Source organism: Poecilia reticulata, chromosome 1, assembly GCF_904066995.2.
Source record: "Poecilia reticulata chromosome 1, P_reticulata-male-v2, whole genome shotgun sequence".
NCBI classification, from domain to species: Eukaryota; Metazoa; Chordata; class Actinopteri; order Cyprinodontiformes; family Poeciliidae; genus Poecilia; species Poecilia reticulata.
In genome coordinates, this window is record NC_088830.1 from 29,432,756 (window position 1) to 29,452,486 (window position 19,731).

Below are 19,731 nucleotides of genomic sequence, written 5' to 3' on the forward strand. Positions count from 1 at the left end.
CTACTTCTGCTACAGAAAAAATCACATAGCACGCAGCTTTAACTTTGAAAAACTTCTGTGCTTGAACAAAAATAACTAGGCATGAATAACTAGGCAACAATAAAATTAATAAGACAAATAAAATGTATTAAATAAACGAATAAAAGAGTTTTTTGTCCATAACTTAAAAAAAGAAATAATTTAAATAAAATACTTCTAGGGTGCAACAACCTTTGCCACAAAAAAAGTTGCCTAAAAACATTTTAAGATTGTAATGGAACATTTTATAATGTGCTCTTCTCCCCTTTTATGTATTAGATTGTGTCTAATGATGAGATCATGAGTCTGCATGATCTTGTCATGAGATTGGTCAAGCTGCTCTCCTATAGACTTTTACGGTGCTGTAACAATGTCTGTGATCCAGGAGACAATCTGGGTGATACTTCCCCGGCCAGAACTGAGACTGCATTTCATGCGCGTTAAGTAACAAGCCCCTTTCCTTGACAATAGACAACCATCTGAGTTGGGCTCCACAGAATTGTTGGTGCATAACAATCATGATCTGTTGACCAGAATCTATAAAAGGAAGCCAGAATCCACTGTTAGGCAGAGCAGACCTGACAGACTCCTCTTAGTCTGTATTTCTTGCAAGGTTTTAATACATTTCTTATTTCTTTTCATCCAGACTCTTGTTAAGGTAATATTTTCCATGACAAGATTTTTAGCAATAGAGAACAAAGATATCCACAAGAACTAGGATTAAAGGTAAATTAACAAGGCAAGTAATTTAACAGATATTACAATATTGGAAAGTTTATTTATGCCGATTTATGTTTTCGCATCCACCTGAATAATATGTAGTTGCGACCCTGGCCATGTGCATTAGTCTGATGCCCACTATCCTTGCTTGGTCATCCATCTGTATATAGCCCCCAAGATCCATCTTCTCTTGATAGGGAGCACACAACACACAAGCAGAAGGAGAACAATTAGTATTGTTACTAGAGTTAACCCTATCTTGATTGCAAAAGATTGGGTCAAGGTAGAGACCTTTCCATGAAGGTCATGGAATGGCCTCCAGGCTTTCCAGGACCTCCATGCATGTTCTGTCCTGCATTATCTTTACTTCCACGTTCAGTTTACTAAGCCTGGTCATTACTATTTTAAATGTGTGTTTTAGTGGGGTATGCATAGGAATGTATGTGCAGCATTGATTTGCGAACATATAGCAAACTCCTCCCACATTAGCCAAAATTCAATTGGCTAGACATCTGTTTTGTCTTGCCATTCTGCTCGTTTCATGGAGTTGCTCTCCTGGGGCCATAAATCCTTCAGCAGTAAAATGTATCATTTTCTGTTGGATATATGTGTCTTGCACCCCAACATTTTATAGCAGGACAATACCTGTCCGGATCACTGCAAGAAAAGTTACAAAAAACAGAAATACAAAAAGCAGAGGTCTTAATTCAAACCTCAGACTGATCCCATCCCCTGCCTAAAGGAACCTCAGACTGAAGAGCTTTCAGCCTCCAAGTCACTTAAATTGGCTCTTTAAATACCAGATCTCTCTGTGCTAATGCTCTATTAATGATTTCATGACTGAGCATAATATTGATGTTTTATTTCTGACAGAAACATGGCTGAATGACAATAATGAAGCAATTGCATTAATTGAATCAGCGCCTCCTACTTACAATTTTTTTAAGTGAAAATAGAAAACACAAAAAAGGAGGAGGCGTGGCTTCAATATTTAAGAATACCATGAACTGTAGTAAAATCTCTTTGGGTAATTTTATGTCTTTTGAATATCTTGGAATCGAGGTAAAAGGCCACAAACAAACTTTGACACTAACTATACAAAACTCCAACATATGTGGAAAATTTCTTCGCGGACTTCAATGAGCTTCTATCTCTCATATGTATTAATTACGATTGTTTGATAATTGTCGGTGATTTCAACATTCATGTTGACAACCCCCCAAGATGGAGGGGCTAAAAAGCTGTTTAACATATTAGAGAGTTTTGGTTTAACACAACATGTCAAACAAGCAACACAGACTCATGGACACACTGGATCTGGTTATCACTAAGGTTGTGAATATTTCCAATGTCTCTGTAACTAATATTGCCCTGTCGGATCACTTTGCTGTTATCTTTGACAGTTCTTTATCCGTTAATCCACTTGGACAAACAGTTACTATCACAAAACGTACTTTCACAGAAAACACAGCAGAAACATTTATTCAAATTTACTCTTCTTCCTCGTCCTTAAGCAATAATGACGTAGATAAGTTGGTAGATGATTTTCAGTGCAAACTTTCAGATATCATTGATTACATTGCCCCTATTAAAGTGAAGGTTGTGACTGGTAGGAAGAAATCTCCATGGAGAAATCATAACTAATCTGCAAGACAACTCTGCCACAGGGCTGAACGGAGATGGCGTAAAACTCAACTGCACGTTTATTGTGACATCTACAAAGAAAGACTACGTAACTATCACACAACACTAAAACATGCAAGAGAGGCTTTCTTTGCAGATGTCATAAACAAAAACACTAACAACGCTCGAGCTTTATTTGCTACTGTTGACAGGCTCACAAATCCTCCAATGACGTTGCCACCTGAATTTCAATCTAATGCCGCCTGCAACAAGTTTTCTAGTTTCTTTTCAGAGAAAATTTAAAAGATCAGAGGATTAATCTGCACATCCACTCCAAAGAGAGTACCAATGCTCTGCCCAAACAAAACAAATGCAGGAAAAATGACCCAATTTCAACTACTTAATTATAAAACCCTAGAAGAAATTATAAGTCAATTAAGCTCTGGTTCCTGCTGTCTGGATGTCCTGCCCACACATTTCTTTAAGAAAGTCCTGCCTGTCGTTGCTACTGATCTGATCCAAATAGTAAACTCATAGCTCTCATCAGGTGTTTTCCTCCAGGGTTGAAAGCAGCAGTTATCAAACCACTGATAAAAAAAAATAATCTGGACAAATCCCTACTGCAGAATTACAGGCCAATCTCCAACCTCCCATTCATCAGCAAAATTATTGAAAAAGCAGTTTTTAACAATTAAATAACTTCCTAACTATAATGAATCGCTTTGACTCCTTCCTATCTGGTTTTCGTGCTCACCACAGCACGGAGACGGCCCTGGTAAAAGTGTTCAATGATATCCATATAAATACAGACTGTGGGAGAACCACAGTGCTGGTTCTGTTGGACCTCAGTGGACATTTTACTGAATCGACTGGAGAGTTGGGTCAGACTCTCCGGTCCAGTGCTCCACTGGTTTGAATCTTACATAAGAAACAGGGATTTCTTTGTTTCAATCGGAAACTTCTCATCAGAGAGGTCAAAGGTCACATGTGGTGTACCCCAAGGTTCAATCCTAGGACCCCTTCTTTTCAACATTTATATGCTCCCACTGGCTAAGGTTATAACAGTACATAGGATTAGCTACCACAATTATGCGGATGATACACAGCTCTACATCACAATGTCACCAGGTGACTCTGAACCCATCCAATCACTGTATAGATGCTTAGAACAGATCAATGTGTGGATGTGCCAAAACGTTCTCCAGCTGAACAGAAACAAAACAGAAGTTATTATCTTTGGACCTAAAGAGGAGCGAACCACAATCAATGCGCAGCTTCAGTTATTGAAACTAAAAACCAGCGATCAGCCCGAAACCTGGGAGTAGTGATGGACTCTGACCTGAACCTTCAGAGCCACATTAAGACAGTCACAAAGACGGCCTTCTATCACCTGAAGATCATCTCCAGGATTAGAGGATTTATGTCTCAGCACGATCTAGAGAAACTCATCCATGTGTTTATCTTTAGCCGCATTGATTACTGCAACAGCGTCTTCACAGGTCTGACTAATAAATCAATCAAACAGCTGCAGCTGATCCAGAAGCTGCTGCTGCTGTTCTGACTAAAACCAGGAAGATAGAGCACATAACACCAGTTTTAAAGTCCCTACACTGGCTCCCTGTAGCTCAAAGAATAGACTTTAAAATACTGATTTTAGTTTATAAATCACTGAACGATTTAGCACCACAACACCTTAAATATCTGTTATTGCTGTACCAACCGTCTAGACCCCTCAGATCTTCTGGTTCTGGTGGCTCTGCATCCCCAGAACCAGAACCAAACGAGCAGAAGCAGCATTCCGCTTCTACACACCACAAATCTGCAACAAACTTCCAAATAACTGTAAAACAGCTGAAACACTGTGTGCCTATAAAAATCAACTTAAAACCCACCTGTTTAGAGTTGCTTATGGCTAAATTAGGATTAGAGTGCCAGTTTTGATGTCTTTGATGTTTTTAATGATTTTATCTTTACTTTTTATTTCCTTATTCTCACTGTTTATGTTTTAATGAAGGTTTTAAGGTGTGAGTACCCTTGTTAGATGGCGTTCTAACTAAAACTCTGAGGGTTTAATGTTTTTATCTTTTTTTATTATTATTTTTATTTTTTTATTTTTTATTTATTTTAATCTTTTTCAAAATCTTTTTCTCTTTCTCATTGTTTATTCCTGTTTTTATTTTAATTATGTAAAGCACTTTGAAATGCCTTGCCGCTAAAATGTGCTATACAAATAAAATTTGATTGATTGATTGATAATAAACATAGTTAATCCATTCAACATTTTGCTAATTGTAACCCGAGGTAAGATGGATTCAAATCCTACAATAATTTTGTGTTGTGCTTTAAATGCGTCTGGAATTCCTCTTGCTTAACCTGTAAGATTCAGATATATTCCTTCATTTGACCCATAATCCTCCAGGCTTCCATGAAGCCCTGTTTTATTGTCATGCATTCCTACTAAATCTTTAACTCCTTCATAAACTAGGGTTGCTGGTACTTTCATTCCAACCAGAGCACAAAGGCCCACCCATTTTAGGAGTAAGGTATTGATTAAAATGTTATCACAACACATTGTCATAATGGCAGCTATTAGCTTGATGACATGCAGAACATATACAGGAGACCATCAAATCAGATAAATAAACTTTATTTTGATCAGAACAATGAGTGTAGTGTGTGATTCTTGTCCTGGAGCAACTTGATCAGGATCGTCTGAGTTCTAATGAATGAAGCTTACTGAGTTAATTGAGGTTTATCTGCCACAAGGAGAGGTTGGGTCACTGGAGTTTGGGTTGCTTGTGGGGGGAAAAGATGTCCGGTCTGTGATTCTGTGAAATGAGGTTAGAACCACTGGGGTGTGGTTATAATATGTCCCCTGGTTCTCCGCTTTGCTGCATACTGAAGGTCTTGACCAAATAGTTTTGTGACACGTCCTGTAACGTAACTACGTCTCTCTCTCTTTATAGTAACACATATAAGACATAATTCATACAACTAATACAAGATTTGTCAAAAATATACAAAGTCAACAACTTGTAGCAATTTCAAAAATTTTATTGTCATTAAAGGGAACACAATTTCTGTCTGCATATATTAAAGCATAGTTATTTTTTGTGATTAAATGTTACAAAGAATCAAAAAAAATTTTTTCATTATATGATAAATACACATTTAGCTAGGCCTTTAACAAAGTCAAGCAATTAAATTTAAATAGTGAGTTTTTACCAGATTTAGTGAGTTAATGTTATGTGATGACATTAAATGCTTACATTCCCAAAACTCACCAATCTCCTGTCACTTAGGAGATGGTGTATATTGGCTGCACTTTTCTCCAGTCAGATACGGGTCACAGGTCAGCGTGTATTTAATCTCAAAGCCTCCTGTAGTTGCGTTGCACGTGAAAGTGTGAGTTCCAGGGTTTAGGTACTTCTCGCACTTTCCGAGAAGGTCATCATACTTCCAATCTTCATCCCAAACCTCAATCGTCAGAGCCAGTCTTGTGTCAACCTTCATGAGAAAAGTTGAATGGAGGATCATTCAGATGCATATTTTGACGTTCATAGTCAAATTATTTAGGTGATATAGAAAATAAAACTGTTTTCCATGCATCTCAACAGTTGATAAATGCAGTGTAATGTTAGCCAAAACACAACAGCACAAGATATGGAATACATCAGCTAGGCTGTTTGTTTACCCCATTGTTTTAAAAGGGGTGGGGGCTGGTGTGTGTGTGTGTTGTCCTCCCCCACCCTCATGTTTTTTTTTGCCAATTTGAAGGGTAGAACTTCAACTCAGTGGGAACTTTAATGTTTTTGGTTGTTTATTCAATGTTCAACTCTGTGTTTTTGTGTTTAATAATGTAAAGCACCATGAAATGCCTTGCTGCTGAAATGTGCTAAACAAATAACATTTTATTTGATTTTGATTTGAATATATGTGTAAAGTGGTTTCTGTTGAAATATTTTCAGATTTTTTTCTATTTTTACTTTTATTTGTACTCGATCATAAACACCATGATTAGCATGGTCTAATCAAGTAAAACCAAATTCTTTTTCATGCAGGTGCTGACCCAGTATCCCAAAACATAAAGAGTCTACAGCCTGGCTTGGATCTACAAATGTAGTTGATTGTATACTTTGATTTGTCTTGCTTGATTTGATTTATTTATTTCAACCAGGTTTTTAAAAACAAAAAACAAGCAATCAATAGGACAGAGAAAACAATTGGACAAAAAGTTTTTACTTTGACATTCAAGGTTCATTTTGTACATTTGTTGTTTGGTCAGCCAAGTTTCTATAATTGTGATTAATTTGTACACGCAATAAGAGAGGATCAGCACTTCCTGACTCATCAACAGGTTAAGCAGAGCAGTGAGTGTGGGAGCCGCATGTCCACAGACACCCAGGTTGGTTCTGAGAGAACCGAAACAAGAACGAGTCGGGCCTAAAGGGAGGTTCTCCTTTCTTGTTATTGTGGCTGCTGTCTGATGCGAGCAACAAGTTGAAGGACAAATTAGTTCATAATCAATAATCATCTAGTTGCAATGGATGCATTTCTGATTTCAAATTATATTTGACCCAATATGAAATGTTTGCTAACAAATAATTTTGGTGGCACCAAAGAATAGATCAGCTTTCTTTCTAGACTGATGCATTAAAACCCAATTCTCCTCACTGCTGGTAATTGAATGCTTATTTTTTGCAAAAGTAGATGCTGGTATTAACTCTATAAGTTCTGCTGCATCAGCAGCGTAAATGGATCAGTTTGTCTGTTGTTGAGTTTTTCAGCTAATCTGTGATGATAACATTTACTGACCTCGCCCAAATTAAACTCAGCGTTCCACTGAGGATTATCGGATTCGATCATTTTGGTCCTGCGTTGCATGGAACCATAGTACATCTTGGCATAGCTGTGAACAAAAAGAAGAACTTGGTGTGCTCATCAAGTTCCATAAGGTCTTTGTTTTTTAATTTGCATCAACCCACCCATCAGTTGGTCCAAAAACATCTCCGTTTAGATTCCAGGCTCGAACAATGGTCACTGATAGAGTGCCCCTTGAGGCATGCAGAGGGCAGCAATTAGGAGAGGTGGCTTCACAGTGTCGCTCTTGGAGTGATTTCTTCACAGCATTGTCCTGCAAATACTGTTCAATAGCAGCTTTCATACCTGCCTTTTGAGACTTGCTTCGTATCAGCTGATAGAGAGGTCGAAGGGAGTACGAAACAACATCTGGATGTTCTTTCAGGCTCTTTAGCCAGTTCATGTAGTCTATAGAATCATTTTGAAAAATTGAAAACTCCCCCAACCAACCATTTCCTCCTGACACCTCTGTGAAGTGTTGGTGGAGACCAGAGCTGAAGTTAGTGGCGGAGTCCTGGTTTTTTAGGACTTTTCTGCAAGACTTCTGGACACTAGAGAGTTTCATCTTCCCCAAGCCAACAGCAACACTCATAGATAAACAGGAGTGGACCTGGGTGAAAGAACAGCACAGAGATTTTTTTAAAAAAAAGCTCTAATACACCAGATATTTACATAAAGAGCCAGACACTAGCGGAGAAGAATATGTTCATGTAGAAATCCTCTGGAAATTAAAATGGGCAAAACAAAAACACTTAAAAATTCTTAAAGTAGTTGTTGAAAGTGATGAACTTCACATTTGTGCTGCTTTATGTATTTGGTAATGATAAATTAGAATCATGGAAGTATCACATATGGTTGTGTAAAAATATGTTGTTTTGTGCTTTTTGTTACCTCACTTGGAGTTAACCCATTCATGGAGGACAAACAGCTTCGTGAAGATGTCACTCGTCTCAGTCGCCCTCCAAGATGAACCTGAAACAGGTTTAAAGTTCTTTAAAATGCTTCCCTGCAGAAAAATGTCTGCAACTAATTCACAATGTGTGTGTGTGTGTGTGTGTGTGCGTGCGTGTGCGTGTGTGCGCGTGTATGCGTGTGTGTGTGTGTGCGTGTGTGTGTGTGTGTGTATGTGTGTGAGTGAGTGAAAGTTCTCACCGTTCTGAAGTAGTGTGTGCCATAGGTCTGTATGAACTTTCTATACTCATTCTTAGTGGAGTAGTTGTAGTGACTTGGCAGGAGGTCTAACTGCTTTTCGAACTCTAAGCTTAAGGGAGGTGTGGTTGATAATATAAAACTAGACACCAAGACAAAATGAGACAATTATTTCAATAACCATGACCTGTCAGAACTTAATGAGAAAAGTCAAATTTCCATCCTACCCATAATGGTTGCAGGTGACACTGTGTATGCTGAAAGTGTAGTGATCCTCTTTGCTCCTTTGTGAAACAAACTTGTAGATATTGGAGCCGGTTCCTCCCACATCGAAGTTGTCAAGCAAAATCTTTTCAACATCCAAGCCAGCCTGATGAAATTCAGACAACACATGTAGTTTATAAGGTGTTTAACAAGAAGCCATATTTTTCTATCACTGTTCTAATCACTTACTTCAGTTCTAACTGAATGCAAACTAAAAAGCTAATAAAATTCTTGGAAGAGCACATATTAACTGAAATGACATGGTGAAAGAAAGAAGATCAACCAGCAAGGTTTTTATCAGGGTTGTTATCAAAACTCAGGGCTGCATTGAAAATATTCTGAAATGTTCAGCTTTGAGATGTTTCTTACCGTCCAATCATTGTCGTCTTGGGATGTGTAAGCCTGAACCAGAGAGCTGTTGGGACATTTTAAAGGATGAAATTATTATTAAACATCTATACAGTTCATTTTTAATAAGGTAGTTATGTTAAGTCCACAACAGAAGATGGAAGCTTAAAATGAAGAAAAGTCACATTGTTGTTAATCTCTCAAGTCAGACATGCAGCTTATGGAGGACCAAAACCAAACAAAATAAGAAATAAAAGCATAAATATATATTTTAATAAGAAATAAAAGCATATGTTTTCTAGCTTAGTTAAAGTGTTGATTTAACTATTGTTATTTTAATACATAGAAATTATTAGGCAGGTATTACGGTTATGTTCAATAAATTAAGAGTATGCTTCCAGATGTGGCTCGGTTTTCAGATTAAAAGTACTTTTGAAAAATAACAGCTGCTCTTGGAGGTATCAAGATCAAGAAGGAAGCTCAGCGGGGACAGGGCTTTCACTGTCATGGGTCCTAAGTTATGGAACAACTTGCCTTTGCAGGTCAGAGAGGCCCCTTCACTGTCCACTTTTAAAGCTCGTCTTAAAACCCATCTATTTTACCTGGCTTTCAACTCCAGCGGGATCTAGTTTTAAATTGTATGTTTGTTTTTAAACTGTAAGAGTTTTGATTTTTTTTTAATTGTTATATTGTGTTTTAATGTATCAGCTGTGGTTGTTTTAAAGTGCTTTATAAATAAAGTTGGTATGGTATGGTATGGTATGGTATCTAAGCAAGTATTGAACACTCTTCATTAAACCTGCATTTCTGTATTAGAAAATATTTTTATTGGTTTGCTGTTATTCCAGTGTGGTAATGTGGCCTCCTTTTTTGAGTTAATTTTAGGTTATTTTACATTTGCTGTTTTGGATTTGCTTGCTGTGATATTTTGAAGTTACTTACTTTTGCCATTATATTTATTTTGTTTTTGTTTTTTTGGCTTGCTGTGTTGCATGTTTTTCTGACTTTTTGTGTTTTACTTTTCAGGTGGCCTTACCACCCACATCCTGAGACACTCACTACGGCAGCACAGATGTTCCCCATTAGTTAAGCAGCGTACAAAGCAGGAAATCAGGAATAAAAAAGGTAGCTGTGTAGCTGAAGGAGAGAGGGGCCAGAAGGACTAATGGGGCAGGGGCAGCAGCTGGAATGAGCAGGAACTAGTTGGTCGGCAGGATTGGGGGTCGCTGTTGAGGATCGAGTGGCTTGATCACTGCCAAGTGTTAGAGATTTTTTGGTATTATCATTTTGTTATTACTTTAGTTCATATTAAGTCTAATGTTCAATTTAAAGTGTTTTCTTCCTTCTGTGTGTATAAATTGACCTGGAGGCCCCATCTGCCTGTTTGTCTTCATGTGAAATAGTTAACTGTGTGTTTCCCAGACCTTAAATTACGTTTCCACAGGTGCCTTCTTATCAACCAGAATACTCCCTATCTTAGAAACTGCCTGTGTGCAGTAATAATTTGTCTCTGCTGTCTTCTTTAGCTATCCTCCCTGTTTCTGCTTGATAATAAAAGACAAGCTGTAACCAAAGGTCTTGAGAACGCTCAGTGAACGGCTTGGAGGAGCAGCTTGCTGAGTCTTCTGCTTTTGCAAAAGCTTGGTCATAAAATTCATATACGCTGTCTGTGGTTCTTTTAATGAAGGTTCGAGAAAAATACCTATCACCAAGTTTCATCTGCTGGTGGCCACAGCGAATTGGTTGGCTGTTGGCGAGAAGGAGACCGAGTGCCGGCGAGAGGGCCATGCCCCCGTCCCTTAGCTAAGACTCCGTTCCAACTTCCTTCCACAGACCTTTTTTATTGACTCTGCTGCATAACGCTGCCCTGGATTTTTTTAGTGACTTATCTTGTAATAAATTATTGTCAATCTTAAACGGCTCATTTTTAAACCCCTCCTCACACTTGCTACTGTTTTAACTATATCAATATTACCACTCGGGTCCCACATCAATTTTCAATGTTAAGTTTGCATTACTTGTAAGTTGAAAATCATCATAATTAAAAGAAATAAAGGCTTTTAAAATGTGTGTAATTATTCTGTAGGTGACCTTTCAAGTTAACTGGTTGCACTTGAATATATTTATAAGTATCAGAGAATCAGGATAAATGCACATCACATTTTTCATATTTTTCTTCCACTTCAGAATTATGCACTATGTGTTGGTCTACCTCATAAAGGTCCAATAAACATATACTCTTGATTGGAATATGTAATTGTAACATGTAAAAAAAAAAAATCCTGTTATTAGTGTAATTAAGTGATTCAGTGTTTACAGTGTTCACAATGCGGTTTAAATACTCTACCTAGCAGAGGTGTGAAAACTGCTGTGGATTTCTGGATTGCATCGAGGGATGGCAAAGAAGTCAACAACAGAAGATGGAAGCTTAAAATGAAGAAAAGTCACATTGTTGTTATTCTCTCAAGTCAGACGTGCAGTTTATGGAGGACCAAAACCGACATAAGAAATAAAAGCACAAATATACATTTTAATAAGAAATAAAAGCATAAACATATATATTTTTTTACTTCTCCTTACACATGAGTTTCAGTCACGTAATGTATATATTTTCTTATTCATTTCCCCTAAACATGCATTTTTGTCAAGAAAAGTAAACATTTTGTTTTGTCTCTTATTTTGCTTTTGAGTGTATCAGTTGTCACCAACTGATACACTCTGCTTGCTCTATTTCTGCTGCATCTTTATGTTAATGAAGAGAGCTGCCTTCTGTGTCCAGCTCCTCTCCTATTGGTCAATAGAGCTTTGGAACCAACTCACTGCGTCAGACATTGTGGGGTATTTACATCTCGCGCAGTTGCTTGGTGCCATCTTTGCAGGCCACAGACCAAAACAAACTTTATCCCGGAGGTTTTATTGGGTTACCGACTGCAGTGAAGTTAGTTTCGAGTTGGATATTGGTTATTCCAATATCCGCTGAGCAAGCGGTGTTTAGCTCAAGCTTGATCCGATTTATGAACGCTAATTTTGGCCAGCCGTTCTCTCACTCCCTCTTCAAGTGCTCGGAAGTTCACTTAGGGACTGTCAAGAAATTTCCGAACCAAACACTCCTGTCAAACACTTGTGACCAACTGATACAGGAAAGTGGTAATTCATGCTTTTACATGAGACACACTACCCTCTATTAAAATGTCAAATTATATTCAATATTTTAAATAACTTTAATGTTAAATAATATGTTTTCTTCAATAGCCTCCATATTGTGTACCACATTGACTAGAAATCAGTGTGTACTAAACTTTATATATGAGCCATATGCATTTTTATTTCATTTTAACAAAATTTTTATTTTTACCTACTTTTTAGTTTAAATTTAGTATTTCTCTTCTATAGCTACAAGGTCATGTGACCATATGAGTTAAAATCAGTGTGAAATTATTATAGATCTATAACTCTAGACTGTTCCTCTTTAGGTCCAAAAATAACAACTTCAGATTTGTTTCTGTTCAGCTGCAGAAAGTTTTGGCACATTTGTCTGTTTTAAGCATCAGTGACTGGAGGGGTTCAGGGTCACCTGGTGACATGGTAATATAGAGTATTACTTGACAGAAACGCATGTGTAAGGAAAAGTAAAAACAAAATATATATTTATGCTTTTATTTCTTATTAAATTACATATTTATGCTTTTATTTCTTATTATTTCGGTTTTGGTCCTCCGTAGCAGCTGTTTATTTATATATGTTAAAGGTAAAGGTAATTTCATTTATATAGCACAGTTTCAGCAACATGGCAATACAAGGTTCTTAAATTACTTTTTGGAGGGCATCGTTTTGAAGAGGGTTGGAGCAGAGAAAACAGATGTTTCTAGTGGTCAGGTAAGTCTTCACATTAATCACATGAGCTCTTTTCCTCTCCATTGTGACTACATCAAAACCTTCCCCCACCAGGTCGTGGCCTGGTACAAAAGGAGCAGCATCACACTCTGTTTGGGTCCCGAGCTGACATGACAGAACAGAGGAGGGAACAAGGAGAACGCTCAGGAGAAGAAGAGCTGAAGTTGAATCGGGCAGCATAGCTGTAGTCAGAAGCAAACAGATGGAAAAGGAATGAACTGTTTTTTACATAATGCATGGTACTTTCCTTATTATTATGACTTATTTATACAACAACATAAAAGAAAGTTATACACTTTATTTGAAGGGGTGTGCATAAGCGTGTGACACTGTCATAAACCAGAAGTCTCCATGAATATTTATGACAGTTGTCATTAAATGTCATTCAGTAAATAATGGCACATCTAATGCAAAGTTGACATTATTAAAAATGTCTTTGTTATAACAACTTGACATTAACCAATTAATTATTGAAATTTTGTAATGTAATAATACGCAAAGATACATAATATTGTAAATTTTGATAATTAACTATTATGACATATTTATGACAAATGACGATTCTTGGTTAATGTCAAGTTGTCATGACCATCAAAGTGTTACAGAAAGGGTTATGCTAACAAATAAAAAATATATATATATCTGATCGGAGATACATATGTAAAAATGTACATAAAAGTTCAAAAGCTTGGATGAATTAAATGTGGGATTGTTTCAAAAAATATATTTAAATGTATTTAACACATGGGTCAGTCGTAAAAGTCATATAATTTCAAGTTGTAAAAAGATAGCTTAAGGTACTTTTTCTACAGCTAAAACATGGTAGTGGGTCACTTTTGAACCACAAGACAACATAAGGGCTAGATGACACAAAAAGGCTCAGCGAGTAGATATTTGTGGAAAAAAACCCCCATTGAAGTTCATTCATTAATCTGATCTGATTCCCATTTCATTATCTGATATATTCCTTTTGTCTCATTAGTAGGTTACATGCCAGTACTTAAAGAAAGACGTTATTCACATAATAATTGAGCTTGGCTTTATTAATTAATAATAAAATATGGATTACTATTTGTAATAATTACATAAGCCAAACGTTGAAGCGAATTCTGATTCCCAACAATTTTGATGTCACCTTATGAGGTTGCTACAAAATTTTTGGTTTCCAGAATTCTGATTCCCAGCAATTAAACAAATTCAGCTTTGGAGATCCACAGATCTTTGATTTCAAGAAACAGCCACACAGTTCCACCACATTAGTGTCTGTGAAAATTCTTCAAATATTTTTTAAAACTCAATAAACACACAATTTTTTTTTTGCTGCAGTGTATTCTATTCAAAGATACTCTTTTCCCCCCCAGTTAACTTGAGCTCCCTTTTGCATATTAAAAAGTCTTACCTGTTCCAAAGCAGACTGAAAAGAAGTTGAAACAAGCAATATTTATGTGTGCTGAGCTGAGAACTGTGGTTTATAAAGCAGCAGCCATGGAGAGATAAGGATTCATACAGAACATTGTGTAAAGGTCAATTGAATGTAATTACTTTGTTTCTTGTACCTGCTGGTAAAGTTTGAGGTTTTTATTTTTTGCAGTGTTCTGTATAAAGTATCCACACTACCAGAACAAACAGTTCTGTTAGCGTAACAGCTCCAGAACAAGAAGTTCCGGTAGAATAAATAGTTTTACCGGAACTGCAATAAAGGAATAGTTTAACATCAAGGCAGAAAAATGCATAAAAAGCTACTCTAAATTTAGCTTCTTTCAATAATGAAACAAGAAAACAGTGATTGAAATTTTGTTAAGTATTTAAATTCAGTAACTGTGTTGCACTCATAAAACAGACAGGAGTTCTTCTTTAGTTTCAGCAACTAGATTTGACCCACTCTGTGTGTATTTTTCTTGGAATTGTTCTCTATGTAGCAGCCGGACATTAGTGCACAGAAAAACTGTTACATAGTTTCTTCTTCTAGTTACAACTTTACAACTGACGCTACTTCCACTACAGAAAAAATCACATAGCACGGAGCTCTAATTTTGTAAAACTTCTATGCTTGAACAAAAATAACTAGGCATGATGTTTTAAACAATAAAATTAATAAGACAAATAAAATATATTAAATTAATAAAAGAGTGTTTTATTCATAACTTTAAAAATAGTAATAATTTAAATAAAATATTTCTAGGGTGCAACACATTACCCACAAAGTAAAAAAAGGTTGCCTAATAACATTTTAAGATTTTTGCAATACAGAACAACAATATCCACAAGAACTAGGATTAAAGGTATTTTAACAGGCCAGTATTTTAACAAATATTACAATATTGCAAAGTTTGTGTTATCTTCATGAACTGATGTCATCTTGCTTCTTATCTTCCATACTGCATGTGTGTGTTACAGAACTGTAACAACATATTGTGATAAAAATTTAACTGTCATATATTTTAGATTCATTGCACACCAACTGAAATATTTCAGGTCTTTTATTGTTTTCATACTGATGATTTTGCCATACAGCTCTTGAAAATCCAAAATCCCTGTCTCAAAAAATTAGCATATTTCATCCGACCAATAAAAGAAATGTGTTTTAATACCAAAAACGTCAACCTTTAAATAATGTTCAGTTATGCACTCAGTACTTGGTCAGGAATCCTTTTGCAGCCTTCAATGCGGCATGGAGGCAATCAGCCTGTGGCACTGCTGAGGTGTTATGGAGGCCCAAGATGCTTCGATAGCCTTAAGCTCATCCAGAGTGTTGGGTCTTACGTCTCTTAACTTTCTCTTCACAATATCCCACAGATTCTCTATGGGGTTCAGGTCAGGAGAGTTGGCAGGCCAACTGAGCACAGTAATACCATGGTCAGTAATACCAGTGGTTTTAGCACTGTGAGCAGGTGGCAGGTTGTGCTGAAAAATTAAATCTTTATTTCCATAAAGTTTTTCAGCACATGGAAGCATGAAGTGCTCCAAAACCTCCTGATAGCTGCTGCATTGACCTGCCCTTAATAAAACACAGTGGACCAACACCAGTAGCTGACATGGCTCCCTAGACCATCACTGACTGTGGGTTCTTGACACTGGACGTCTGGCATTTTGGCGTTTCCTTCTCCCCAGTCTTCCTCCAGACTCTGGCACCTTGATTTCCGAATGACATGCAAAATTTGCTTTCATCCAAAAAAATTACTTTGGACCACTGAGCAACAGTCCAGTGCTGCTTCTCTGTAGCCCAGGTTAGGCGCTTCTGCTGCTGTTTCTGGTTCAAAAGTGGTTTGACCTTTGACCTGGGGAATGCAGCACCTGTAGCCCATTTCCTGCACACGTCTGTGCACGGTGGCTCTGGATGTTTCTGCTCCAGACTCAGTCCACTGCTTCCGGAGGTCCCCCAAGGTCTGGAATGGGCCCTTCTCCACAATCTTCCTTAGGGTCCGATCACCACTTCTCGTTGTACAGCGTTTTCTGCCACACTTTTTTCTTCCCACAGAGATACCTTGATACAGCACTCTGGGAACAGCCTATTTGTTCAGAAATTTCTTTCTGTGTCTTACCCTCTTGCTTGAGGGTGTCAATCATGACCTTTTGGACAGCAGTCAGGTCAGCAGTCTTACCCATGATTGAGGTTTTGAGTAATGAACCAGGCTGGGAGTTTATAAAAGCCTCAGGAATTTTTTGCAGGTGTTTAGAGTTACTTTGTTTATTCAGATGATCAGGTTAACTGCTCATTCAGAAAACCTTTTCCATCCATCCATCCATCCATCCATCCATCCATCCATCCATCCATCCATCCATCCATCCATCCATCCATCCATCCATCCATCCATCCACCCATCCATCCATCCATCCATCCATCCATCCATCCATCCATCCATCCATCCATCCATCCATCCATCCATCCATCCATCCATCCATCCATCCATCCATATTCTTGACATCCTTGTCCCTCAGTGGGGTCGGGAGGGGTGCTGGTGCCTATCTCCAGCTAGTGTACCGGGCGAGAGGCGGGGTTCACCCTGGACAGGTTGCCAGTCTGTCTCAGGAAAGAGAACCTTTTCATGATATGCTAATTTTTTGTGACAGGGATTTTGGGTTTTCATGAGCTGTATGCCAAAATCATGAGTATTAAACAATAAAATACCTGAAATATTTCAGTTGGTGTGCAATGAATCTAAAATATCTGACAGTTTAATTTTTATCATTACATTATGGAAAATAATAAACTTTATCACAATATGCTAATTTTTTTGAGAAGGACCTGTATATTGGGCTCTTCCACCAAGTAATAGCAGGTTGCAACGTAACACTCGATTGCTTCCTGTTCCATGCAGTGGTTTTACAATCAATACTGGGCTGTTTGGCTGTTCTGGGCTTTGGCAACATAGATTATGTCCTCCCAGTAACTATGAAGCTTTCCAGGTCCTCCTGGTGGTGTTAGGTTTCTCACCAAAACATGATCACCTGTAATCAGGGTGGAACTCCATGTGTGACAATTACAGTTTCTTTGTCCTCTTTTTGCACTTTTTTTCATGTTTTCCATCGCATATGCTTCTAGCATTGATTTTCTCCACTTCTCAGCATAGCAAGAATGTGATTAGTTTACTTTTTTTCTCTCCTAGGAAAGATCAGGCCAACATGCAGAGCTGTTCATGACCAAAAAGAAGGAAAAAAGGAGAAAATCCAGTTGCTTAATGAAGAGTGGAATTATAAGCATGAACCACTTTGTTTAAATGTTCCTTTCATCTTGATTTTTGTGTCTCCATGAGTGTTCGCAACATTCCAAGCAGAGTTCTGTTGAAGCATTCTGCAGGATTTGCTTAGGGATGATAAGGTGAGGTGTGAGACGTGCAGATGTCACATAAACATTGGAGCTTATTGAAGAGACTGTTTTCAAATTCCCTTCCCTGATCGGGGTGTTTCCTGGATGGGAATCTGTGTATTTCTCTGCAGTTACAGAATGTCCAGTATATATCAGCTACACAACTGAAATGTTTTTCTAGCAAACGTTTGCTAGAAAAAAATCTGAAAATTTGAGAATAATTTAAAACAATTATTTCTTCTAATTTTCTACTTTAATTTTCAACTTTTGGATCTCAGAAACTTCTGTTTTGTCGAGAAAATATTTGAGATTATTCTTAAAATTTTGGAGTTTTTGCTAGAACTGTGCTCCTTTTTTCTAGTGATGGGTAGATGAGGCATCATGTCGCATTTCGACCCATAGCAAAAACTGTGTTGATACCGTGTTGATACTGTGTCACTGAATACTGACACCTGCTGGACATAAAAAATCCCTACAGGCAACGTTGGCATAGTTGCCTACCCTACGTTGCCTGATGACGTTTGATGACGTCTAGAGCAGTGGTTCCCAACCGCCGGGTACCAGTCCGTGGACCAATTGGTACTGGGCCGCACAAGAAACAATAAAATATTTTTTTAGTTTTATGTATTATTTGAGTCTGGAGGATCTTTTATTTTGAAAATCCTTTAACCAGATTCTCTCGGTTACTTGCACGCCAACACTGAGCCCACAAGCAGCAAAATGAGTAAGAAACAGATCAGATGTCTTTGGAAAGTTTCTTTGCAAAGGGGAAAAGGCCCAGAGAAGAGACAGGAGAATGGATTTATCCCAGACCGGTAGGTGAGTCCCACATTACAAGCCGCTCTGCGTAACATGCGGCGACCGGCTGCTAAAGAGGCAATGAAGCTTCAAACTGCTTCGCCATGTAGAGACCAAGCACCCTGTGCATATAAGCAACACTTCGGGTGTCATTGTCTCTAATTATTCCCAGAAGGAACTGTCTCATTGCATAGAAACAGGCTCAGGGCTCCTGTTAGTCAAGTTAAAATGAGTTAAAATTTTCACAAAAGTAAAATGTTCGTTTTTGTTGCACATCTGTATCTTATTTTGAAGGGATATGTAAACATTACCATAGCGACTAGAGTCAGAGTGTCATGGTGGTTTTAAGGGATTTAACCCACATGCAGAACACGACTCAGTGGAACAGAGAATCAGATAAGGTGTTTAATAAGTGATCGGGAAGGGGAGGTGGAAAACACGAACTGGATCAGCCAACGGGTTGTCTCCTTGGTTCTGATGGTTGGTTCAGTTGAGACGGAGCGGCTGCACAACTGGTCCGGAGGACAACAGCCCCAGATGGATCCGAATAACGGCAGGTAGGTACTGCGGCGTCCGACAGCAGCGTCGGGAGGAGACACAGGGAGATCCAGACAGACGACGGGGAACCAGAATCACAGAGCTCCTGGGGCAGACGGCACACGCAGGGGGCACAAGGACGATCTGAAAGGGAGGACAACGAAGAGTCAACAACGAGGTGATCAACAAGAGGGCCTAGCTCCGAACGCTGTGTTACCAGTGGTAGTTAACACTCAGGCGGGGAGGAGACGTCTGACTGCTGCTTAAGAAGCCCAGTAATCATCCTCTTGATCAGCCGCAGGTGAGGAAGGTAGTAACGCGGCACTCCACAGGAGTGGCGTCACTGGCGGCATCTTGTGGATGCTACTGGAAGCAGCAGGCGTCACCCAACATAAAATAAACTTAAAGACAGCACAAAACCACACAAGACGAACGGAAAAAACACAGACCCTAACACAGAGAGCATTTGGGCAGTGGTCGAGAGGAGATGAGTAGAGCTTGTGAGTCTTAAGTCTGGTTTAGACGGCAAGATTTAAGAATTGTCGGCCATTCTCCAAACCTCTGTGACCACAGAGCTGATAAAAGTACAATAGGTTTGATCGGTTCGTATGTCCAGCCACAAGGTAGGAGCAACACACCACATACAAACCAATTCCACTCACGAACATTCCAATTCCAGAGGATAATCCAGTAAAACCCCCAAAATAGCATAC

At 38.2% G+C, this 19,731-nt stretch overlaps 1 protein-coding gene across 1 annotated transcript; it reads right to left on the reverse strand.

Annotated features, from left to right (window-relative positions):
• Positions 1-5,542: 5,542 nt before the first annotated feature.
• LOC103470916 (perforin-1-like) lies at positions 5,543-14,367 on the reverse strand. Its single transcript, XM_017304980.2, has 10 exons — positions 14,276-14,367; positions 12,796-13,058; positions 11,330-11,409; positions 9,004-9,049; positions 8,598-8,740; positions 8,374-8,512; positions 8,113-8,193; positions 7,347-7,831; positions 7,177-7,270; positions 5,543-5,868 (listed from the first exon to the last, which is right to left on the reverse strand). The coding sequence occupies exons 2-10, from the start codon at positions 13,054-13,056 to the stop codon at positions 5,656-5,658; spliced, it is 1,542 nt and encodes a 513-aa protein (XP_017160469.2). The 5' UTR covers positions 13,057-13,058; positions 14,276-14,367; the 3' UTR covers positions 5,543-5,655.
• Between the last annotated feature and the right edge of the window lie 5,364 nt (positions 14,368-19,731).